At 45.8% G+C, this 26,430-nt stretch overlaps 1 protein-coding gene across 2 annotated transcripts in view; it reads left to right on the forward strand.

Moving 5' to 3' along the window:
* LOC146857291 (uromodulin-like) overlaps window positions 1–26,430 on the forward strand; it is a 570,867-nt gene that overhangs the window by 388,946 nt on the left and 155,491 nt on the right. For both annotated transcript variants that reach the window (XM_085647790.1, XM_085647789.1), the window contains exon 6: window positions 10,126–10,289. In XM_085647790.1, coding sequence (XP_085503916.1) covers window positions 10,126–10,289 — 164 coding nt within the window. The remainder of the gene's footprint in view (window positions 1–10,125; window positions 10,290–26,430) is intronic.

Here is a 26,430-nt window from a genome sequence, read left to right on the forward strand (position 1 = left end):
TGACCAACAACGCCCAACAGGCCGACGGCACCAACACAGCGGACAACCAACATCCCACCCCACACAAAGCTGCTGGCTGTGCTGCACCAGTTGGCCCCTGGTACCCCCCAACCAACAGCCGCCACAGTCGGAGGAGTCACACAGCCAGCCACATCCAGGTCCTCACACCTGACCTGGACAATACCATCAGCCTGTCACCCCAGTCCCTATACGTCCAACACAATGCGCAGGATCTGCTGGACACCAAGCAAGGACCATATGCCATAGCTGGATACACGCACGTGTCGGGGGCAATCCACAGCACACATGTCATACCTGTGCCCCCTGCCAACACAGCACACAATCACCGCAACAGAAAGCACAAGTCTCACATCAATGTGCTGGCAACACCCGAACACCGTGGAACCTCCACCAATTTCGCCTCCAAAAACCCAGCCACTGTGCACGATTCCTCCATCCTCCAACAGTCCATCAGCAACCAGCGTCCCCAGGATGGCACCAAGGGAAATGCACAGCCCCTTGGCAAGTTCAAAATGAACACCCCACTCAACTCAACTCCACAACCATGCAATTCACAACTCTGGCAATAAACACGTCACAAAATCTAAACAAACATGCTAAACAGCATGCCCAACCACCAGACACGACAGATCAACTCACAATGGTAACCTGGGCAAGCCCTGCACATGAGCCATCAATGGCATGGCACCTCAGCCACACACTAGCCCAATGTGGGGAGAGGTGGCCACCATGCATGTGTGAAGGAAGCAGGAGAACCATGACTGGGAAAGCACACAATGCCAAGAGTGGCGAAGATGTGCTGGACAGACCGCAGTATGCAGAACGCACCCATATCCATGGCGACATACACCTCTGGTGTATGGAGTGTAGTGGACAGTGGACACAACCATGTCAACCCGGCCAGTGGGGTAGTTCGCGCAAATGTTGCCTGTTACGTCCCCCTGTAACTGGGAGCGGAGTGGGATTGCCCGGCGTACGCCAGGCCAGCGTAGGGGTGTGAATAAAAAGCACGTTGCCCTGGGCGTGGTCCACTTCCAGAAAGCACAATGTCTCTGCCAGGGTGGTGCATCTCACCACGGCACGAGCCGACGCCGTCCTCATGAGCAGAGTTGCCTGCGATCCTGTGCGCCTGCCGTTCCCCGGCCCGCTGGACCCAAAACAGCCACGCCTGCCCCTGCACAGCCAGATCACACTGATCACCTGCTGACACCGGCGTGTATCAAGGAGGGCCCACCACGTGCCGGTGCAAGGTCCAAGCACCAGTTCTGTAACTTCTGCAGCCTCCGCAGACTATCGCTGGCCCCCCGACGCTGGCCCACATTACTCCTTTCACATACACCGGCGTCCTCTTCGGCCCAGTATGTCCCATATGTGAAACTGTGTCCTGTGTCCTGAATGGCAGTGACCCCAAAGACTGGGCAGCAGCCACAGCACCAGACCCCCCGATCAGTGAGGCATAATTCCATATAGGCATCTTGCAACACATGGTGCCACTAACCCTGTTCAACGGCAGCTGGCGACACGTGGATGAGGGACCAGGACTACCCTGCGGACCAGTAGGTCCAACATCCACCACCTAGTCACGAATCACGAATGGCAGAGTCCACACCAGTGGTCGCAAGGAGAGGAGTAAGAGGAAGATGCGGCTCAGTACAGTTAATCGTAAGTCCGCATCACGTGGTGCCACTGAACCTGAAATACGCAGGCCAGTGGTGCCATCCAACCCATGCTGTCGATACTCGGTGAATGGCCCGTGCTGACCACTACCTCAGGCCTACACTGTGGTCCATTAGGTCACACATGTGGAACTTTGTCTTGGGTAAGATGTGGAGGAATCCACACCATTGGACACACCTCATCGCAGGCAGCATCCTCTAACTGCACTGGTGCCACTATGTGCACAATGAGTCATGGGCACCATCTGTTTGGACCCTGGTGGCGTCAGAGCCCATGGCTTGGTGGTTTCCTGCATCTTCTTCTGGCTGGACCGAACTTGGTGTCCGACATGTGCCTGTTCCATTCATCTCCACAATAGTGATCGTATCAGTGTGAGCCTGTCCTCTGCATCCTGCCCTGGGGGTACAACTTCCACTGTCCCTAGAGACTCTCCACAACAAGGTCCCTTGTCATCCCGAGGACCTGCTCTGCACCCGTGACCCTGCCCCAGTGCACCGCAAGTCAGCGGCCCGTGGCGCCAGGCCTGTGCAGGACATTGTGCATCCTGGCCACTAAGTCTGTGCAGCACATATCATGGGGCCTTTATGGTTGTATGGTTATGCCCTTTACGATGTACACTGTTGTCGATTTCTGACTGCACCAGGGAGCCCTTGCCGGCTGGTGTGCACACACCCCACACACATCCAACACAGGTGTCACTCGGTAAGTGTGCCTGCTAGTAAATGTGGCTATGCACATGTGCCCGTAGCCATTCACACCATCTGAGCAAGTGTGTCCATGTGTTCATTGTGTCAGCTTGATGTGCATGGGCCCTGCAACATCACAGTGTGCTGTCTTCTGCGGACGTTGCCATGTCACCTCAGCGTTGGCAGTGACCCTGGACATGTAGCTCTGCACCTGCCCCCCGGCATGCACAGGCTGCGTGTGCTGGTTCGGCAGGGGGGCAGGGTGTGGTCTGGATGTGGCCCGGTGCAGGAAGTGGGTTAAGTGTGTCTCTGTATTGGGGTGTTGTCGCCACCAGGGCTACAGTACACGATGTTGCAATGTGGCATGTACCAGGAGGACATGTAGGAGCGCTAGGACGCTCGGGGTGTTGGCACATGCTTGCCAGGAGTGATGTGTATCAGTCTTGCGGATGCATGAGTCTGTTGCCTGTCCTCATTCGCTGTGTGGTCCCAGCCAGCCATCGGCTGGACACCTGTGTCTACCCTGTCCGTACCATTGGCCTATACCCAAGTGGGCGCACACCTTCGAAGGCCAGCGTCTCAGTGTTGATGGCATGGCGCCGGACATGCGCGGACAGGCATTAGAATGGTGTCCCGTAGGAGTGCACGTGATGCAACCATGCAGCGCACACAAGTGTGGGGGCCCATGGCAGGGTGGAGCAGCTGTGTGGCAACGTGACACAGTGAGTCTGCTCATGTGCATCGTGCTTGGCGTATAATCCATGATTCCCAGGGTCGCAGACGTCCCACCACACCCACGACCGGCCTCTGCACGTCTCCTGTATGCATGCAGCTGGCGGAGATAACGTAGGGATGAAAGGTCCTTTGTCTATACTATCAGGCGGTAGCTCATCTGCAGCTCCGAGCAGGAACTTGCATGTGCCCAGCATCCCCTGACAGGTACGATGGCATTTGCTTGTGACTCCCACACTAGGCACTGCTCTGCGTGAGACCAACGTGTACACATCCCACACGCAGTTGTCCTTGGTCGTAGTTGGCGTGCGTGATATGGCCTTCACACGTACTTCCACCCCACCCAAGGCCTGCACCCGTTGCACACAGACACTGCTCATTGCACCCAGATGTGCCATTTCATCCACCGGACTGTCTCAGGGCAAGCCAGTGCCTCTTCAAGCACAGCCACTGACGCAATGGCAGACCATCCCGGACACATGGTCTACTTCAGTCATGTGGAGCGGTACCGTGCACGTCTGTTGCATGTACTGGGGGCACTGCCGTTGGCAGTGCTGTGGATCAGTTACCGGGTTGCTTCCGCCTTGCGCACGTCACCTGCGTGCAGCCTGTGTTGCATTGTCGCTCGTGCATATTGGAGTGGTCCATGGATGTCTGCCTCTCCAACGTAACGGTAGCTGACCGGGATTATGACGTGTGTGCGCGCCCCCTGTTGGACCACGACCAGGAGTGTCACCAGGATGACCGCTTATGGCATGCATGGATGTTCGGCATGCAGGCTGGAAACTGGACCTGGGAGATTGCACGAATCATCATGTGCAGTGAGCACATTGAGCCACTACCCGATTGGGCTTTGGTGCACATTGGGTCCACTGGTTGGAGTCAGCCTATCTGTCCCTACCAGCTGATGGATTATGTCGACGGCATGTCAGATGTGGTGGCCGACGATCGCTCATTGGAGATGTTGGCCTACGCAGCTGCACTCGCGTTCATGGACGAATGACAAGGTACCTGCAGCCACAACTGGATGTGAGCCATTGCACTTGTCACGACACATGGTTGCATGTTGTGGATATGGTCACAAGCCAATGAGACGACAGTGTACATGACTACATTGTCCAGGACTCATGTTCCAGGCGCGGACAACCAACACGGGTTGGCACTGACTTGTGTTGGTGAGACACTCCCCCGAGATGGACATGGGCGCTTTCCTACGTTCCTCATTCAGACATGCTGCTGCATTGGTCTGTATATCGTGGCACTTATCTTGGCCGTACTGACTCGCACTTGTTGATAAAGTTTCCGCACTTTCTCATGTCTCCAACTGTGTTGTGTCTTGATTTGTATGCCAATGTGTGTCACAGACTCTCTGGCACCCTGCCATCCATGCATTGCTACCCCATCAGAACTGTGCGTTTGTACATATGCATTATCATGTCCCTGTTTCATGCTTTGCCAGATGCGTATGGCCGTTTACTGGCCACAGACGGGTGCACTTGTGTCCTGTGTTTGGTTGTGCACAAGTGGGTGTTTGTACCACATTGTGTTGGATGTTGGGGTGCTCTGCTTCCTCTGTGTTTGTGCTGCATTGTGTGTGTGATATGTCCCTTCAGCTCTGATTTGGCTCTCCCTTTCAGGCGGTGTTGTGTTCACTTCTGTGCCTGTTCAGTGGTGTGACATTGCCAGGTTGTGCACCTGGTTGGTGTTGTTGCTCGTAATCAAGGTTTGTCTGCAGTTGTGCTGTGCTTAGTTGTGCATGTGTGCCATTGTGCCCATCTCCCCCATCGCCCAAGCCCTGCTGATTCCTCTCCCTGTTGCTGTTGTGTCTGTTGTTTGGTGCAGTTTGCGGTCCCCGAGTCCCGCCACCATCTCCAGACTGATGTGGTGGAGACATTTTCCTCCATGTCATCCAGCTCCTGGTGTGGCGCTGGACTCCCACCTCTGGTGTGCATTGCTGCCTTCTTGTTGTTGGCGTGTTTCTGCTTCTTTGTGCCTTTCGCATCATTGCTGGAGTTCTGGTTTTGTTCCATTGTCTGCTGGCTCGGGTTGCCTCCATTGTGGTTGTCTGTTGTTTTCTGTTTGGTCTGTCTTACTTTTACAGGATTTTGTTTTGCTTATTCCCGCCTGCCGTGTGTTTTGCGGTCCTGGTGGTGTTTATCCCTGCTTTCCTCATCGTGAATGGGCTCATCGCACGTTTTCTGGTGTTGTGATTTGTGTTTTGATCTCCGTCGAGGTGGTTGTATCGCAGACATTGGCTGCGTTTTCGGCGGACTATCGCATGGTACTGCCTTGTTGTGAACTCCACATTGACACAGTTATTTTCCCGCAATGGGCTGCGATGTTGAGAGTTGCGTTAATCTACTCTTGCGGTAGTTATCACACGTTCTTGTGAATATGCCCCTCTGTGTTGCCTTCCAGCACCCTCCCTCTGTGTTGCTTTCCTCCTCTCCGCCATCAGTTTTGCCACTTGCCTCCACCCCATGTTGCCTCCCTCCCTCAGTGTTGCCTTCCACCGCACCATAAAAAAAGCTCGATTATTCTGCCAGCGAAAGCTGCATTAAAGCTACATTATAACAAAGCCTCCATTGTGCGTTTTGCCACCCTCATGCACTCCCTTTGTCTGTATTGCCACTTGCCCTCCCTCCCGCCGCACCAGAAAATTAAAAGCACTATGACTTGGCCAACGCCGGCCACAACATAGCTTTTTTTTCCACAGGAGATTTGGCATTAGTATTTTTAGCTATGCTGCAGGCCTGAGCAAAAATGTTACTATGTTTAGTAAACGGAGTAATCTTACTTTACTCATTTGATGAAAAATTACTCGAAATTATGAGATTACCCCTATTAGCGTAACTTGGAGTACTTTGGGGCAAAAGTTCCTACCCAAGAGTACATGGACAGATCCCAATTAGCTGCTGGCTGCTGCTGTTCATGTTTGTTGCATTAATAGCTATTTTCTTAGCGCAAAATGTATTCTCTGGTTCATCATGAATGCAAGGGTGAATTTTGTGCTAAGAAAATAATTTTGGGTAATCTCGCGTAATTTTGCTGTAATTTCGAAGAATTAAACTACAGCAAATCCCGCAAGTTACACCCAGCCCTCCTATGCTGTTCACTTGATTTGCCTTGACTCTAAATTTCAACTATTTTAGCAATTACAAATGCGAGTTATTTTGACTCCCTTTCTCACGTTCACTTGTGTACTGCTGATGTGGTGGTTGAGTTTTGTGACTTTTAAATCTGTATTTTAACTCGGTATATTGTACTTTTAATAACGTTAATAATGCTACAATTAAGAACTTAAAATGTAGAACGCTGGAACAAATTTTGGGTTTTGGTTTCCTCCCTCTGCGCTGAGAGGGAGGAAACCAGGTACCAAATTCTTCCCATATTGGTTAGGAGGGGGGTCCCACGTCACAACGGACAAGCACGCTTTCAGGGAAAGAGTGGATGCACATCAAGGCAAATACAAAGCCCAATATGACAACAAACATGGGACCAAAGACCCCAAGGGAACGGTAAATACTCTGTGATTGATTGTATCTTTATCAGTACAGCATTGGGGAACAGGACTATTGGATATTCAGCAGCCTGGACACATTTTAGTGACCATAATCCTGTGGTCCTCATTTTGTCTGATCTCTTCTTACAACCTGTTATGACCCTTGATAAAACGGACAAATCTTACATCCGCCCCACAGATCAGGATCGCAGGATCAGATGGAACAAAGTTATTCCTGATGATTTTTTTGCTAACTTAAAAAGGAAGGTTGGCCCAGAGTTGACCATGTGCCTTGACCAAGAAGCAGGGAACGTGGAAGTACTAGGGGCATACTCCGTAATCTGCTCTCAGATCTCAGCAGATCTTCGGTGTCCTGTTAAAACAATGGACAAGGCTGAGTTGGGATGGTTTGACAAAAACTGTTCATTGGCCAACAGAAAGCTGAGGGCGGCCTTGAGCAGCAACCCTTTGAATCGGTCTACCATAGCCCAGCTTAGGAAAGAATATACTAAAACCTTGGAAACCAGGAAAAAGGAGATCCGGGAGGACGCGTGGGAAGAACTCTCTTCCGTTGACGTCCTTCGTAATAGTGCAAAGTTCTGGTCCGTTGTTAATAAACCTTTTTTTCGTGATCCCTGTAATAACCAATTAGACTGCGGTATTGGGGTACACCAGTGGCACTCTCACTTCAAGTCAGTCTACGAAGTGGGTATGAATGGTGGATCGAAGTCCCCCTTCCCACTGTGAAACAATATACTTTATTGGTAACCAAGGGCGAGGTGGTTGAGGCCATCGGCAAGATGACGAGCAACAAGGCTCCAGGACCCGATGGCGTCCCATCGGACCTTTTTAAATCAGATATTGAGACCTGGTCCACAGTTTTAACGAATATTTTTAACAGGGTCTGTGTCGCAGGCATTCCGGACACTTGGTCCGAGTCTGTGATCATACCTATTTTTAAAAAGGGTAATAGAGGGGACCCTTGTTGTTACCGCCCTATCTCCCTTATTGATTCCGCAGTAAAAGTCCTGGGGCGAGTAGTCTTGGGCAAAATAACAGAATGGTTGGAGAATACCAACACCCTTTCGTGCCTACAATATGGGTTTCGAAAGGGTCGGGGCACCATAGACCAAAGCCTGAATCTTTACCTTTTAATAGGTATATATACCAGAGCCAAGAAAGGGACGTTATATCTTGCCTTTATGGATTTATCCTCGGCCATTGATCGAGTGAATCGGTCGAAATTGTGGGAACTTCTTCTCAAGCATGGCGTAGATGAAAATCTTGTCTATTTTTTAGCAGATCTTCATTGTTAGATTCGACCGTTTGGGCAACTGTACAGGCAAGATCGGAATCTCTAATGGTGTTAGGCAGGGCTGTATCCTAGCTCCCCTGCTTTTTACACTTTACATTAACGACCTAGCCACTGCCTTAACTGAGACATGTAAGGATATTCCTAGGGCAGGGAAGTACCATATTCCTGCATTATTATACGCAGACGATGCTGCACTGTTAGCGCGTACGGCAGTAGGGCTTCAAAGTCTTTGAGATACATTTGCTGATTTTATGAAAAGACTTGATTTAAGCGTGAATTTCGCCAAATCTCATGTTATGACTGTAGGTTGTAAACCCAAGAAAACTAAGACTATGCTTTGTGAGGGCCATGTCTTATCTAGAATCACCAGTTTTCCATACTTGGGGGTCATTTTTGATGATAAGTCATCATGGGTCCCTCAATTAGCTGCAAAACGAAATGCCTTTGCCAGATCAATCATAGGTGTGTTGGACTTTGCTCGTAAACTGGGGGTGAAACCTATGCAAGCCATTTTGAACATTTATGCAGCTAAATGTATTTCTATAGCCATGTATGGCGCGGACCTGTGGGGATTTAAAAATGTAAAGGAACTTCAGGTGGTAGAGGACAAGTTTCTTAAATCTATTCTATCACTTCCCCAGGCAACCTCCGGTTATATTGTCCATCAAGAATGTGGGGTTGGTTATTTAACTGACCGGATAGCATTAGCCCCTCTATTAAAATGGTTATCAATCTGGCAAAATCCGGAACTTGAGTTAAACCGTGAAATTATAAAAGATTGTTTATCGCTCGAGTTCGGAAAGGCTATCCCTTGGTTGCGCTATGTTAAGAACCTAACCAACGAAATAGGTCGCCCAGACATATTTGATAACCCTAACAATTTATCAAAGGGAGATACAAAATGGGTAAAAGATATACATAAGCTTAGAACAACCTTAGCCAGAGAAGAAAAGGAGTTAATAAAACCTACAGTAAAGGCCCATCAGCTATTAATAACTACAGGCAGCATAGAACCTTACCTGACCATAGTGAACAACATGAATCATCGCTTTTTATTGACCAGGTTTAGACTGAACAAATACCATCTTTTGCTTACTGATTCTGTTGGTTGGATGAAGGACAGGGACCTGGAGATCTGTTCTTGTGACGGATTCTCCCTTAAGGATACTGCTCACTTTCTCTTTTTTTGTAAACATTTGTCCCCTCTCCGTAAAAAGTTCATCATCCCACTTATTAAAAACAAAGGATTTAGACAAGTCAAACCTGCTCTTTTGTATCTCCAGCTGCTAGGTACTACTTGGGAGATTTTTAATATAGCGAATTTCTTGGCTATTGCGATGAGATTAAGGAAAAAAATCAAGTGGATATAGTGTTGTTTATAATTAATTGTGAATCTTGACTATATTTGACCAAATCTTATTTTTAGTATTGTTTAAAAACTATCTGTAAATGCTTATTTTAAATGTTATTTATTGTGTACATATGTGATGTTTTGCACTTTTATCGTTCTTGATATGAGCCGAATAAAGTAATTTTGACTGACTGACTGACCCCCAGTGGAAAGTGGGACACTGGGTATGCGTTAAGGTGCCGAGGAGGTACGAAGGTGAAACAAAATTTACAGGACCCATGCGCATAAAGGATGTAAGAAACAACACAGCCATACTAGATAATGGCCAAATGTGGAGCATGGACAGGTTAGCTAAACCACAAAGCACACACAACCAACCTAGTGTAGAAGCAGAAGTGCAACATAACCTTGACATCGAGGGGTTACCTGTAACACGTAGATCACGCGGGGCTCCAGGCTGGCACAAAGACTTTATTATGTACAAGTAGGAAAATGTAACTGTTAGGTATTGTTTATTTTGTTCCTCTACGTTAGGGGGGATGATGTGTTACGATGTACCTAATTTGCTAGATTATTACCATGTTATTTACCCACGATAGTTATCATAAACATATGACCATAGTTGGTACATTCCTGGACCACCCCTACTGCATATGGTTTGCCCCGTGTCCCTTGAAGGTGACTTTAGAATGTTGATGACACGAAGCATTGATGGAGAGAGGAGTGAGGAATAAAGGACTGTAACTTACCTTCGCGTTGTCCTTACTTCATAATTATTACTTCACAACACAAACACTTTTTCTTTTTTTCTTTTGTTGATCGTCTATCATTCCTGTCCTAGATAAATCCTGTTGATAAAACGGTAACCTTCTCAAACGTCCTGTATGTTCCTCCGGACACATCCAGTGGTCTTATAATAAGCAGTATTCTGAAGTTCCCCTTTTCCTGTACCTACAACATGACAACGCAGACGAGCCTGCAGACAGTCCTGCATCCCATTCTCGGGTAAGTGCATTTAAAAGGCGCTGAATGCTGAAACGAAACACTTTCACCTATAGACCCTTAATTGTTTGTTTGTTGATTTGTCATTTTCTATGCCGTTTATCGTGCACTCCCTTTGCCTTTTATACTGTACTCTCTTTTACTGGAAAACTGCTATGATTCCCTCATCAGACTCTCCTTTTCCATCCTATGTTAATGTTACTGGCAGCACAGACTGTAGTGGTGTCACCTTCTAGCACTCTGGGTCTCGTCGGGGTGCCTTGGCACATGTTTCTGATTTTTTCCACCACAGAGCGTGAGACATTTTGTGATACCTTGCAGTGCTTAATTTGTTTAAAAAAAGTAAGTGCCATGGCTCTCGTCAAGAGGTCACTGCAGCTTGTACCACCCATTGCCCCTGACATGCTGCAAATGATGGTAACAACACAACAACTAACCACCGCACTTTTACAAGTTTGACAATTCGGACTATTTCAGGCCCCCAAAGCTATAAGTTTGGCTTGGGCAGCAGGTAACAGTAATTTTTTATATATATTGAATTAATAATTAACTATTGTTGTGTTCATCTCTGAATTAGCCAGACAGCACCACCGTGTGGCAGACTGTCAAATCGCCGGTGCACACTTTCAAGTGTCAGTGCTCAGCAGCCGAAACCACTGGCTCAAATTAAGCACTGACATCTTGTTGTTCATGTTTTGTCAGTTAACATCTAACACTGGCTGGTGCCAGTATCAAGTTCAATGAGAAATGGCTGTGTCATTTTGGTGCCAGATACCTCTTCTCCGAGGTCCTACCAATTGCTTCATATGTCATGATCTTTTTGTGTGGCCCTTTAAGAGGGTCTTGGCATTACGTTGCTGGAATCTTTGAGTGGTATTGATATGAGGTGTTCTGTTGTATGTGCTCTGTTGGATATCTGTGTGTGATCTATCTTTATGGCAAGTGCTGTTATGAGCAGCGACATTGCCTCGTATATTCTAAATCTGAGTTCATTTGGACGTATGGGGGACAGACGACTTAATGCAGGCATGCTTGTGCGGTTCCGAGGGCCCGCCTGACCTACCTGTGGCCACCTGGTGAAGAGCAGCACTGAGATGCTGTTTACTTGACTGAGCACCAACAATGAGAAAGATCTTAAACAAATGGACAAGCATACACGTTAACCTAAGGAAAAGTAGCACAGTATTCACCAAACTGCATTTTAATAGTAACTTTACGACTGCAGAGAGTCTGCAGACGGGCGGAGAACTCCACACGTAAAAAGACAGTTCTGGCCCATCTTTATGTGCGGAGTCCATAAAGTTATTATTAAATCACAGTTTTATGAATCCCGAGAAAGAGTATACTTACACAAACATTTAAGTTTACCTTTGTGAACCAGGCCCACTGTGTAACAAACACGTAAAAATATGATGAAGTCTCCCTAAAATTCAAAATTGTGTATTTCTCTAACATGTGGTGTGTTTCACCGTAGTACATCGGAATATATTACTTTACTGTAGTGGCATTTTTAGAAGTGACAGTTTTCGAACATGAACTTGGAAACTTTCATGCCCTCACTCCATTTTGGGCGGCAATGCTATTAGTGACCCAAGAAGCAAGTCAGTTTTCAGGTGCACCATCTACGTAGCCAGGGTTGTTGTTATTATACATTGAACAGCATTATATCCCATTAAAAGAAATCAAACACAAGAGTAGTTTTTGTACAACACTTATCCTTAGCTCGACTACATCAAGGTGCTCACATATGTTGTAACAGAGAAAAGGGATTCAAGGTGAAATAAAATAATTGCCAAGGATCACACACTTTGGTAAAGCCGAGAAGCTGATACCAGGTTTTCAGATATCGTAATGTGCAGTTCATCCACTAGATGGCTAGCTCTTTCTGCATTTCATTTTACATCAAAAGTTAATGGTTTGTCTTTAAATTCTGGGACATGAGATTAGAGGTTGGTTGGCAGACAGAAGCCACATGAAGACTCAGATCATTTTGAGCTTGGGATCTAAGAGTGCCTTGAGCTCAGCCTGAGCTATCTGGCACAGGCTTGAGCTTTTAGTGGCTCTCCCACCTCTATTGCATTGTGGCAATTAAGGGGCAAAGGCATAGGAAGGGCATGATATGATCATGATCAAACAATTCTGTTGAAGTGGAAATACTGTAGGAAAGTGCCTATTTTGGACATGGCTAGCCCCCACTTTCTGCCTAGAAAATGATGTGATTAAAGTGCACAGGGTGCTGCTGACCCTATACACAACCAAAGACCAACATACATTAACCACTGCCTGAACTTCCACCAACCATCGAGAAGACTACGCTCCACCTCCCTTTCACATGTGCATCCTCCCTGAATCTGAAGAAGTGTAAGTGGAGGACGCTCCTTCTCCCACATAGCAGCAAAGACCTGGAACAGCCTCTCCATTAACCTCTGGACTATCACCTCACAGAATTCCAAATGGTTCTCAAGACCTGGCTGTTCCAATAAGCCTCCAGGACCTGCAAGCGCCTGGATACACTATGGGGTGATTAGCCTCGCTTTATAAATCCTGATTGATTCTCAGGGTCCCTGCCAACCAGGTCCCCTGTGCCAGAGATCTTTCCTTAAACTGTACCTTTTGTTTCCAATTGGTACAGCTCCAGTGGGCCCTAGTAAATGGTACCCCTGGTACCTAGGGCATTGGCACTGAAGAGGGACCCCTAGGGCAGCAGCACAAATTGTGCCACCCTAGGGTCCCCTCAACAAGGCCATGCACACTGCCATTGCAGACTGTGTGCCTTGGAGCGGACAAAACCGAAGTGTTGGCATGGCACACATCCTTGTGTGCTATGCCACAGACACTGCATGGGATATAGGTGAGACACCCCTACAGCAGGCCTTATAGTCCTGAGGCAGGGTGAACTATATCTCCTGTGAGGACATATTTGCATGACCAGAGATGCCCCTGCAATATCAATGTTGATTCTTGGATATTGTAAGTAAACAGGGAAGCCGTAAGGAGTACACTCATCATTACGAGTTCTCCAGCTCAATGATGGCTTCATTGTGTTATGGGATGTTTGGTAACAAACATTTAGTCTCAATAGACCTGCACTGATTCCTGTGTCAGATTTACTAATAATTGCACACAGAGGACTCCATAGGAGGTTCCTCTGAAACCTACTAACCCTTGGTGTGGTCACCAACTGGTCTAAGCCAGCCTGTCACCACCAAACAGAGCTCTGACCTCATGGGGTGAGTGCCTGCGTGCTCAGAGGTCGAGAACAATGCCTGCCCTGGGCAGAAGTGTTCACACCTTCCCCGGTCAGGAAGAGCCATCCATGGCGAGAAGCTTCAAAGGCCTTACTACCTTTGGAACGCGACCCTGAGCCCCTCCTGATATAAGGAGCAGGCCCCTCCTCACTTCCTCGCCCCTTTTGGCGGGAAGATAGGTGGGAGAACAAAGAATAGGAGGTGTGTCCCCCTCTGCCAACTCTACCCCACAGGTACTGGAAACGAGTTGAAGCACATTTTTCAGTGCCCACTATCTTGAAGATGGTAGGACTTCTCCAATCAGGGCTACGGCTATGTCCCTCTCCCACAGGAGGTGAGCATAAGAGTGGGTGTAGACAACCCAGGTAAGGGGCCCATTGGCCACTACCTGTCACTCCCTTGTAAAAGCCCCTAAAATTTGTATTTAGATGGTATCCCCAGACCTGAGCAGAAGTATCCACAGACACAAGAAGAAGGCAAGTGAAGAAAAGCTGTTGGACTGAGAACTGCAGACCTCGTGGTGGACTGTGGGCGTGACTCCTGCCTGCTGCCATAAACTCAACCATCATCATCCTCCACAAACCCCGGAGGGTCATCAGCACTTTGCAAATTGCCAAGAATTCCTGTGAGATAGTGGGGCTATCTCCCTGCACCCACAGGTCTCCAAAACCAGCAGAGTCAAGTCCAGCATTGTCCACCTACCCAGCCCGACAGACAGAATACTTGCCCTGGAGGGTCAGCTCGGCCTCTGCACCAAGTCTTGAGGCCCCAGGACCCACTGGAGCTGAAAGACATGAATACCCGAGGCACAGGACCCCTTACCGCAAACACCTACAAAATGGAGTCCAGGCGTACTCCAACTCTACAGTGAGCCAGCACCCGACGGGGGACTTCAGGACTCCAGAGCAACAACGAAGATGATATGAAGGCCTATATTAACTCTGAAGCTGCCCCAGAGCTGATTGTCCGATTGATTTTTACACTGTGAGAGTATTTTTAATCTGATAAGTGACAAAGGAGCAGCTCTACAGTATGATTCTGCAATTGTATTCCTGAATCCGGTCAGTTTGGAGGAAGTCAAATTGGCTATAGCCAAATCTGCAAGCGGGAAGGGCCCAATGGGGTCCCTATGGACGTTTTTCGGACCAACATCCCATTGTGGGCCCCCATATTGACTCAGTTATACAATGCTGCAGTACATAGGGTAATAACGCCTACCTGGGTTGAGAGCATAATGATACCTGTTTTAAAAAGGGCAATAGGAGTGAAGCTAAATGTTACTGGCCAATATCTCTCCTTGATTCTGATGCAAAAACTATGGGCAGAATTATTCTAGATAGATTAATAGATTAGAGGCATGGGCGCAGGAAAATATGTATTAACTAATACACATTATTGCTTTAGAAGGGACATTGGAACTACTGAACAATGTATTATTATTAACCTTTTGATTAGTAAATATATCGAGGTTAAGCAGGGCCATATCTATCTATGCTTTGCTGATCTGAGCTGCGCTTTTGACCTAGTAAACCATGGAATGTTATGGAAAACACTGATGGAGTTGTATGCCCCGGTCAATATTTTTTCACACCCATCACAGATCTATGCACAGTTGGCAACACGAATAAGATATGGAATGGGAGGAGAAAGCGCCTGTAGCTTCAAGGTTAAAGGAAGCATAAGACAGGGTTGAGTTCTTGCCCCCCTTTTATTTTCAATATATATCAATGTGGTGTACAAGGTACTACAACAACTGGAGGCAGACGTTTCTAGGGTGGTTTCCCTCCCTATATCGTATGCTGATGATGCGGTCCTGATCTCAAGAACTGCAAATGGTTTGCAGCTCTTGTTCGAAGGATTCACAGAATACATGGAGCAAAAAGATCTGAAGCTTAACCTTCCATAACCTTTACCATGGTTTGCGGAAGGGGAAAACCGAAAAAGAGAATGCATTATGTAAAGGACTATAGACTGGTCAAAGTGCAGACCTTTTCTTACCTTGGTATACTCTTCACACATTCAGGTACATGGGGTCCTCAAACTAGAAACGCAAAAACAGCTAGAACTACTGAGGCTTTCTTCAGATTTTCAAGTAAAATAGGCAATAAGCCAATTAGAGAATTGTCTAAATTATACAGAAGCAAATGCATACCTTCTGCAATTAATGGGGCAGCTGTCTGGGGTATGGCCTAAAGCTTACTACCACAGTCCTCGGAAAATCAGTTTTTATGTAGGGTCCTGGCAGTACCATGCCCTTTTCATCACCCACAACAAGATGGATATGCCATTTATTCAAGATTTGATTGACCTGAATTATATTATTTGCTGGTATAATATTTAGAGAAAGGCAGATACAACATTTTCAAAAGAAGTTATATTTAAATTCCTAAATCTTGAACATTACCATAAGATTCCATGGTTATCATACATAAACAGTTTGCTAATCAAATCATTTAAGGGTACATCTGTAAGAAATCCAATGTTTAACAACAATAGGAGAAGTGTAAGAGAAATAAGAAAAAGTCATAAACCCTCTGTATCTAGATATCTGTCAGGTCAGGAACATCAGGGATTACCTGTGTATCTGACTATAGTAACAAATACCCAGCATAGATTTTATCTCACACAAATGTGGCTGGGTATTTTATATTGTTACATAAAAGGGTAAACCCAAAGATCACTGGGACCTGGGTATAAAGCAGTACAACAATAAGTGGTCCCAGTAACAATACATCCAACAGTGTTAGAAACGTATTTACAGAATCAACATATATATATTTTTCAACAGTGATATTTAATCACACTGAGCATATATTTTGGATTAACATAAATTTAAAAGGATTATCGGAAGTGCCCAGCAGGAAAAGGAAAAGAATACGGATTCGAGTGAGAGTAGCGGGGTATGTGAAGTTAGAGTATAGTGTATATCACAATATTCTGTTTACGTGGCATATCATTTAGCCAAACAATTTTTTACAATGATCAATACTTATGTATCTTATAGCCATGTACAATAAGCACAATAACACAGTAAAACAAGCACTGTTGATAATACTGGCATCATATGAAGTGTCGACGTTTCGACCCCTGAGTGAATGTAGGTCCTTGCAATCCTTACAAACGGGGTCTTCCTCAGGACTGTGTGGGGGGGCGTGGAGGGTCAGGGGTGGGGGCACCTAGGGATTAAGTACAAAAAAGTTCACCACTACTAACCGCTAGACAAGAAAAATGCATAAATAAGGGTACAAATCCCTGTAATTACTGTGAAACAATGAAGGGGGGCCTAACTTTAATTAATTGGTGAGACGGGTAGGGCTCAAAAGGCTTCAAGTGGATGAGAGCGGAAAAACACCTGCAAGAATAAGGTACATATCAATATCCCCTAGCATGTGATAGGGTTAAGTATTGTTAGGATCATTAGTAAATACAGATCTCTTATTCGGTGGTTGAGTCAAGTTATTGCTGTCCAATCCATATAATTCATATCAATCCATATCATTCATATTTCAAGAAACCTTGGTTGTCTCGAAAAGGTTAGATCTGAAATCGTAGGAAACAGGGAAAACAACTGCTTATCACAGGGCCCTTACTAAACCAACAAAACACACTGTAGCTAAAATACTAAAGCCACCGTTTAAGGATTAAAGTAATAAATACCTGTCCGTGGCTTCAAATGAGAATCAAACCCTTTTGCCACCACAATCTGAAAACAAAATTTAAAGAGAATATAAATCTCCTATGTCGCAAAAAGATCTTTTTACAAAAGTGGATACAAAAGTCACGCTGGCTTGAAACTCTGAAAAAGACAAACCAAACTCACCGCATATACCGGATTAACCGTGTAAGCGATGGTGGTAGCGTGGTGCTGAATCTGCAAAAGAAAGCAGAGAGCACGGACTTCATTATAGGTAAATACTAAAAAAAAAACAGTATCACATGAATAAGCGCCTCGCGCTCATGGGGACTAGCCCTCAAACTCACTGCTACTCGCCAGAGATGCTCCACACAAAATGGAAAGGAACCAGAGCGGTGGCGCGTGATCTATTTACATACGGCCAAAAGGGCCGTCGTGGCCGCGTGAGTGTCGGCGTCCGGCAGACACTAGATGCTAGTGAAAAACAAGCGCTGGGCTTAAAGGAAGGGAAAACAGACTATACTTCACCAATGGATGATATCGAAGTCAACTTCAGCATTCATGGATATTAGATCTCGATGTATTAAAGTGTAAGACGGAAAAATGCTGTAAAAAAGTCAGGCATTTAGTTATTGCTCAAACACTGGATATATTCAAAGGGAACAACATCATGAGCACATAGTATAATCAAAAAGGTGTTCACAAACCAATATAAGAAAACATTAGTTACAGTGCACTATATTGTAAACATCCTCCTCGAGCTGTTAAGAAAAAACTGTAAAACATTCATATTGAAAAAAGTGGAAAAAAATCAACATTATTGGAAACATGAAAGAGATATAAACCTAGAGTAGAAGGTTTATTATATTAAACATGTTTAGTCGTAATAATTGATAAAAAACCTATTATTCATATGCTATAGGTCATCCTAAGGGAGTATCGTAGAATGGCCGCGTTTTAGCAATTATACATTCTGAAAACTACGTATGTGGAATGGGACCTGGTGCCAACTATTCAGTCGTGAGGCATGCTAATTGTGCATGACTACAGTCAAGTTCATTGAGTCTGTTTATAATGGTGTCCAAATGAGCCATCCGTTTACACTTTTGTGTGTTCAGGATTGATGCAATGTTGCCCCCTCTAGGGCCCAACGTAGCTTTCTCCAACACCAACCATTGTAGCTGATCTGGGGTATGTCCCTTCATTGTGCAGTGTTCAACTAGAGGTGCCCCTTGGACCACACCTCGAACGCTGCTTTGGTGTTGAAGTATTCGGGCCTTGATCTTCTGCTGTGTTTGGCCCACGCAGAGCAGTCCACACTGGCAGATGATTCCATAAATTACGTTCATTGTGTTGCAATTTGTGAATGACTCCAGAACAATCGTATGTTTATGCATGAATTTTTTAGTTTGAATCGTGGTCTGACACGCTTTGCAGTCTCCACATTTGAAATGGCCCTGCACAGGAGGTAGACTCCAAAGCGATTGAATTGTAGGTGCAGCTGCCGGTTCAAGAAATGAGCGCACCACATGGTCTTTGACACTCTTAGCTTCTTTTAAAGAGTGCATCGGTAGATTTGATTGCTCAATATCATCAGACACCAGGCCCCAATGTTTGTTGATTACCTTCTTAATGGCATTGCTTCTTGTGGAGAAGGTGGTCACGCAGATTATCCTCTGTTGTTTATCGTCTTTCTTATCTCTTGGTGTTAGCAGCGTCTCACGAGGGCCAAACCCGGCCCTTTCTGTGCTCTTTTTACCAACCTTCTCGGGTACCCTCTCTCAAGGAGGCGGTTGCTCAGGTCTTCTGACTCCGCCATGTAGTCTGCCTTCTTGGAACAGTTCCTGCGGATCCGCAGAAACTGTCCTATGGGTGGATTGTCCCTCAGGCCACGGGGATGATGGCTATTGTATCTGAGGAGAGAGTTGCATTCCGTGGGTTTTCGGTACAACATAGTGTACAGTTTATTATCCTCGCAACGTATCGTGATGTCAAGGAAATCTATCTCATTGGGGTTTGATTGTATTGTGAACTTGATATCCTGATTACGCTGGTTGAGCCACTCGTGGAAAACACCCAAATCCGTAATGTCTCCAGTCCAGATCATCAGTATATCATCGATATACAGCTTCCACATCATCACCTGGTTATTGAAGGGATTATTGTTAAAGAGGAAAGATTTTTCAAAATTGTCCATGTAGATGGTCACCAGATCCGGGGCGAAGGCTGCCCCTATTGCCACACCCTTAGTCTGTACATAGTAGTTGCCCTGAAAGAAAAAAGAAATTCTTCATCCTGGCTATGGTGAGTAGTTCAATAATAAATTCAGTAGGGACGAACATAGGTGCCCCAAGAAAGACGCATGGACAAAAAACTTACCTAAATGCCCTTGTGATGGCCTAGCATTGCAATCAACTGTCCATCTTATTTATTTTAGGGGTTATATAAAGATATTAGGACAAGCTTGTTACGCCCTTTTTGTTTAGCCTAAAAATTCTTCTTTTATCAAGATTGATTTAAGTTTTTATGTAATTTGGAAAATGCAATAATTTGTCATACTGTTGCTACCCACATTGGGCATGTAATACCAAGAAGGAAAACTTTAACTGCTCTGGATGAGATAAGATACAAAAACTAAGTTGTACCATGGTTCTGCCTTGGCCTGACCAAATGTACATTTTTAAACAATGATTTTATTAAGAATGTACCAGCCATTGGAGAATCATTAATAGATTAAGTTGATTTATGGTATGAGATTAAGTAACTATTTAATTATAAGAAATGCTGTCCTGTATACATTTGTAAAGTTTTAACAGGAAATTGCTTATACTGTTTTTTATATGTACAGTTGAGTAGAGTTGCACACTATTTTATATAATTTATATATAACTTGATTTGCTTGAATAGTGATCTTTTATAATGATTTCATGACAATTTTATGTAAGTATCTCGCTTCTTGTCAGATTTAGCGGCTATGCAACTAAGCCAAAGAGTACGAGGCCCCTCTCATGTAAAGGGGCACTTGCTAGACCCTATATTTACCAGTTCTCCTTTGCTTCAGGTTGCAGATCCGATACCCATCTTTTGGACCAATCATGTTTTGATCCCTATGTATCTGACCATCCCTGGCCCTAACAGACCCCCTAAATTTCTCACCAGGGAAGACAGATGCTGGTCTCAAATAAATCTTGATAATTGGACAGGAATCCTTAGTCAGACCACTCCGTCAATGGGACATGATCCCCAAGTAACCAATTCTAATATTACAGACTGGCTAACCCACTCTCTCGATTTAGCTTTCCCAAGAAGAGGCACATGCAGACACATACAAATAGGTCGACTCCCTGGTACTTCCCGCCTTAGAATGTTGAAAAAACAGTGCAAGGTGGCAGAAAGAGAAAATGACGAAAAGACTTTGAGGAATTCAAAAGCACATAATATTGGACGTTAGGATCTATCACTCAGAAATTATATCTGCACAAGCTGCTTGCCATGAGGCTAGAATTCAAGAATCTGCTAACTCCCCTAGCAAGATGGTTAAATTCACAAAAGCTCTGCTGGAAGCTCATACCATTGGACAACATTCTGACCCTCCAATGATAAATATAATGCTCTGGCCTCATATTTTAATACTAAAATATCAGATATCTACCTCTCCTTTTAAAGGGAGGAGAGATGTCTCAAGTCCACATGCCCAAGTTTCACCAAGGAATCTGACCCAGCTAACTTGTTGGGATTCCTGCCCCTCTCCTTGGATACTTTCAGTGAACTTTTCAGCAAAATTAAATTGGGATCCCCTCTTGAACCTGCACCTCTGACAATTCTTGCTCTTGGTGCTGAGTCTATCTTACCCCATCTTGCTCAAAATGGTCAAACTCTCCCTGAAGGAGGCTTTGGTGCCCCAACCATGGAAACATGCCATGGTGAAAGCCATTTAAAAAAAAGCCTCACCTTGACCCTACATGTCCTGGGAATTTTCTCCCCATCTCCTTGCTCCCTGGCATAAGTAAGGTGGTGGGAAAATTATTTAACAGGCATCTCTCGGAATTCCTTGAGGTCAATGCTTTCCTTCACCACACAAACAGATTTTAGGCCTAAACATAGCACCGAAACCACCCTTCTAGAGGTGGTGAAGGAAGCGAAAAAGAGACTTGATCAAGGGGCCTTAGTAGCGATTATTCTTTTGGACCTCTGCGCACCCTTCGACTCAGTGGACCATTCCACTCTTTTAGAGAGGATTAGCAAGACCGGTGCTGGAGGGAAAGACTTGTTCCTCTGCAATTCTACCAGTCACCTGTAGAGTTCTGAAAGTGTCTTCTCTTAACCCAACGTTGGTCAACGTGTACGTGCAACCCCTAGCGGATATTGTAACTCCCTTTGGGATTTCCATTGTCTCCTATGCGGACGATACTCAGCTGGTATTTCCTCTTATCCCAGACATGGACCATTCTGTGACCAGCTCAGGACCATGTCTGGAAAAGGTAGCCAGCTGGATGAATAAGTCTTGCCTTAATTCTAATGGAGCCAAGACAGAACTTATGATTTATGGGAATAATTACCAGCCTTGAAGGGCCCTTGATTGGCCGGTCTGACTTTGTCCTCCAGCGGGGGTATAGCCCGAAAAAACCCTGTCCATGGAACCAGGCAACCAGACTGTCAGCCTCCTGTTTTGGAATCATGCACATGCTGCACAAGATTCTGCCTCTTCTCCCCCAGTCCTCAAGGAGGCTGGTAGTGCAGGCTCTGATCCTTTCTCACCTGGGTTATGGCAATTTGCTCTACCTCGGTGCTCCCAAGGCAGTGACTCATAAACTCCAGGTCATGCAAAATGTGGCTGCGAGACTGCTCTTTGCTATTCATAGGTATGATTCAACTATACGGGGTTTGATTGACCTCCACTGGCTGCTCATTGCTCAAAGGATTGAGTTTAAATCTCTGTGTACTGTGCACAGACCCTTTTATGTGGGTGGTCCGACAATCTCTCAAAAACTGGTCACCTCTTACTTCCCTAATGGGTTTCTCTATATCCTCCAACTCATTTTAAGTAACCGTCCCCACTGTCAGAAGGGCTCGAAGTTACGGGCAGTCTTTTGACTTTAACATTGCCAAGCTGTGGAATGCTATCCCTCACTCTATGAATGGTGAGCTGAGCTTCAGAAAATCCCTTAAGACATGGCTTTTTACGAACTGATCCTTAGGTAGGACTTCTGGCCTTGGTGTAGTGGTACTTCCGTCCGCCAGTGCTGGGATGCCCTCGGGTCGCCATGTGCTTTATAAATCCAAAAGCATAGCATATGGAATGTGTCTTATCAGCAGCGGTCCGTGGTGGGTGTTCCGTGGGACAGAAAGGTGGGGCGGGGGGTACTAAACACCGAAAGATGGATAATTGGAGGTAAGTAAACAATTAAATAAATAAAACGAATTTCGTAGCGCGTGCTGCACCGCATTTTGTGATGCAGGGCGCGCTACGAAATTCGTTTTATTTAATTGTTTACTTACCTCCAATTATCCATGTTCCAGTGTTTAGTACCCCCCACCCTGCCCCTCCCTCGCCCCACCTTTCCGCCCCACGGAACTCCCTCCACGGACCGCTGCTGTGTCTTATATCTTTTATGGATTATCCAATATCTAAATAAAGATCTTTGATTGATTGATTGAATCCAGAGATCCAGTTAAGCAGTGGCCCAGCAGCTCCAGAATCATCTCTCCAAGGTGCCAGCCCCTTTCCACGAGGTGTCTCTTTGTGCGCCATTGCCCAGCTGCACCTCTTCACAGCAGCCAGCCCTCCAGTCAGGGCATCTTCAAACCAGCTGTGCTCCCGTGGCCCCAGCCCTTGTGACTTCTACTGTCCCTTGAGAGCTCTCTGACTTGCCTGCAAGTCCCCCTTTGCTTTACTTTTCCAGGTGGCATCTTTCTTCGTAGCATGCCAGCTACAGAGTCCCCTTTCTCCTGGTCAAATCCTGGAGGTTCCTGATAAATTGGCCTTGGAACTTTGAAACTTGGACCCTGAACATTCAACTTTCTAAAGGTGAACCACATCAGAAATTGTATTACCTTGATTTTCCAACTTACGTTTTCCTTCCATATGAAATGTACGGTGTGTAACTGCCCACAACTGTGAATATTGCATTTAGTGTGATTTTTCTACGTTGGGAAAAGTATTTACCTCATAACCAAAGTTCGTGGTGTAAATATTTATATAAAAAGAAGTACTATTTTTCTAATTCGGTCTCGACTTCATTCATTGAGTGTGTGTATCATTTATTGCCTCTGTGAGTACAACAAATGCTTAGCACTACCCTCTGATAAGCCTAACTGCTCTCCCACAAAATAGATACTAATGTATTATCTACTTTTGCCTCTGTGAACCAGTAAGGGTCTCCTTGACCTCTCTGCACAGTGTACCCCTTTGTGATGCACTATATAGAGAGGTGGGTTTCCTACAAGTACCAAGCCCACAGTGCAAGACTCCTTGTTTCAAGACCCATATCTTTCTCACTACCTCACATTTTAGTGGGTGTACAATGAGACTAAGGGGCAGATTTACTAACATTTTCCACCAGGGCCTCATTTACTACAATTTGTCAAGGGCAGCAGTGCATGTCATGTTGCTGCAATGCCCTGCGTCAAAAGAAAAGGGCAGGAATGCGCTGTATCTATGAGTTACGGCTCATTTCTGTCCTCTCACACTGCACCGGTGCACAAATGGCTGCCTAGCGCCAATGGAGGCACCTGTGGACCAAGGTGCAAGACTGTCTGCATTAAAATCAGGTTGTTTCTGTGGCGGAAGGGACACCTTCCATCACAAAAACAACCCATGCGCATTCCAACATTTACGCTTATTGGTAAACCTGGGAATGTGTCAAAACCTATGGGCGTTGAATGGGCACACCCACCCAAATGCCCATGGCATGCCTTTCCGTGGCATTGTGGGGCAACACAGTGACAAGTGCTCCATTGCAACACACCATGTCTATGAAACCATGAAATGCCATGTAGGGTGACTTTCTGTGGCCTCGTATATATGATTGAAAAGCCTACTCCACCACAGTGGCATTAAAAGTGATGCTCCGGTGGCAAAGGCCTCTTGTACACTAGGCCCCCGTTTTGAATCACAAACGTGGGACAAAGAGGCAAAAAATGTTTACTGGAATTTTATTTTCAGCGTTACAGTTTCCTGAAAGTAACAGAAAGCAGCAAAATGCTATTGTTACATATTGATGCAAACAGATGAAATGAAATGAAAAATTATATTTATATAGCGCGTAACTACCCGGAGGCCTCGTCGCGCTTCAGCAGATTACTATAACGAGCTCCAAGGTACATTAACACGCTTTTGCAAACAAATAAGTTTTTAGGGCTTTCCTGAATGCCAGCCTATTGTTAATCTGTCTAATACTCAAAGGAAGGGAATTTCATAGTTTGGCGGCAGTGTGTGAGAAGGAGCGGCCGCCCCAACGAGCTTTGAGAACCTTTGTTGTAGTTGCTAGGTGCAGTGAGCCGGAGCGGAGGGCTCTGGGAGGGACGTAAGGCACCACAAAGAGGAACAAGATGGCAGGGCCTGCTCGATGGAAAGATTTGTGCACAATGCACATAGCCTTAAACTGAGCTCTGGCAGTCATTGGAAGCCAATGAAGCTCCTTTAGGGCTTTCTTGGCTGATTGCCAACGGGGAATATTAAACAATAGCCGGGCGGCACAGTTTTGGGTGACTTGGAGCCTTTTGGTCACCGCTGCAGGGGCGCCTAAATATATGACGTCTTCATTACAATCAGATAATTCAAGTAAACCGCTGTTGTCAGGTTTGCTTTAGCAACTAATAAATCTTTTGCCCAACTTTTTCTCCCACCCCCAAATACCCCTGAACATTAAACCACGAGTGAGTGTGTGGTAAGCACGGGCAGGTAACTATGCTCCGCCAGTGTAGTTTACGTAGGTTTGCCTACTCCGTGTCCCTTGTGAACATGGAGTTTAGGCAAAACTACGACTCCGTGGCAGAGCGTAGTTAGCTGATCCCTCCACCCTCTCAAAGTAATTATAAAGTAATTAAAAGGCACTTACCTGCCGTGGCTGCCTCCTCCTCGCCATGGCCGCTCTCCTTCCTCCTCCTCCTCGCGTCCTTCTTCACTGATAACCCCTACGTTGTACGTCTTGCGAGTGCGCACGCGCAAGACGTACAACGTAGGGGTTATCTAAGAAGAAGGATGGCGAGGACGAGAAAGGAGAGTGGCCATGGCGAGGAGGAAGCAGTCACGGCAGGTAAGTGCCTTTTTAATTACTTTATAATTACTTTGGGAGGGGGCGGAGCGAAGTTCCACAGAGTTGTTTTCCAATTCCGTGGAACTTCGCGTAGAGGCACTACGCCTGCTCTGCCCAGGGTTAGTTAGTGGGTGAAAAGCGGGCCAATCTTTGAGGAGCTACCTGACGGGAGTTATGCACATTCCCATGATCATCCTCAACCCCCTTGGGTAGTCAAATCTGAAAGAGGTGAAGTGCTATTGTACGAGCGGGGCAGGACGTGAGTGGATGACCCACTGAAAGGAAAGTGACTAGAGGACCTTAACTGCATTTAAAAATTGTATAATTATCCAATAAAATGTCAGCCATTATCGCCATTGTTAGGGCCTGCCATAGTCTGGCATCCCATTGAGACATCGAGTGCACTGCAGTTTTCTTCCAAGACTCGACCAAGGCTGTCTTAGCTGCCCCAGACATAACCATATAATAAAGCCCTTGCTTGAAGTTTAGCGTTTAAGAGTCGTGTCCCTCACCCTCAGGAGATCAAAGCGTGGCATGGATGGGAGTGGGTAACCCAATATGGTTTTAATCTATGCTCAGATTTCAGTCCAAAAAGGCCAAATGACTGGGCAGTCCCACCATATGTGTCGCAAATCACCAAGTAACACACACCCTCTCCAACAAAGATCAGATGTGTTGGGGTGCATTTTATTTTTAGATTGGTGAGGTAGAGATACCAATCAAAAAGTATTTTGTATTGGGGATTCTGATACTGAAGACTGATTGCTGTTTAGGATACTCTGTGTTCTTGTAACCCCGTACTACTTTAGAAAATGGCCCAATGCCTGAAATGGTTAAGAGTACTTTCCCATTAAACCTCTTACTGGCCTTGCAGTCGTAATTACACATACTCTCCCCCATAGAGTGGTTAAATCTGTGGATGTCCCTCCAGAGTTTCCCCCATTGCTCATCTAGCACTGTTTCCCAAGTATAGTGGTCCAAAAATCAATATGGTGTGGCCTAGC

Source organism: Triturus cristatus, chromosome 3_2, assembly GCF_964204655.1.
Source record: "Triturus cristatus chromosome 3_2, aTriCri1.1, whole genome shotgun sequence".
Classification (NCBI taxonomy): domain Eukaryota; kingdom Metazoa; phylum Chordata; class Amphibia; order Caudata; family Salamandridae; genus Triturus; species Triturus cristatus.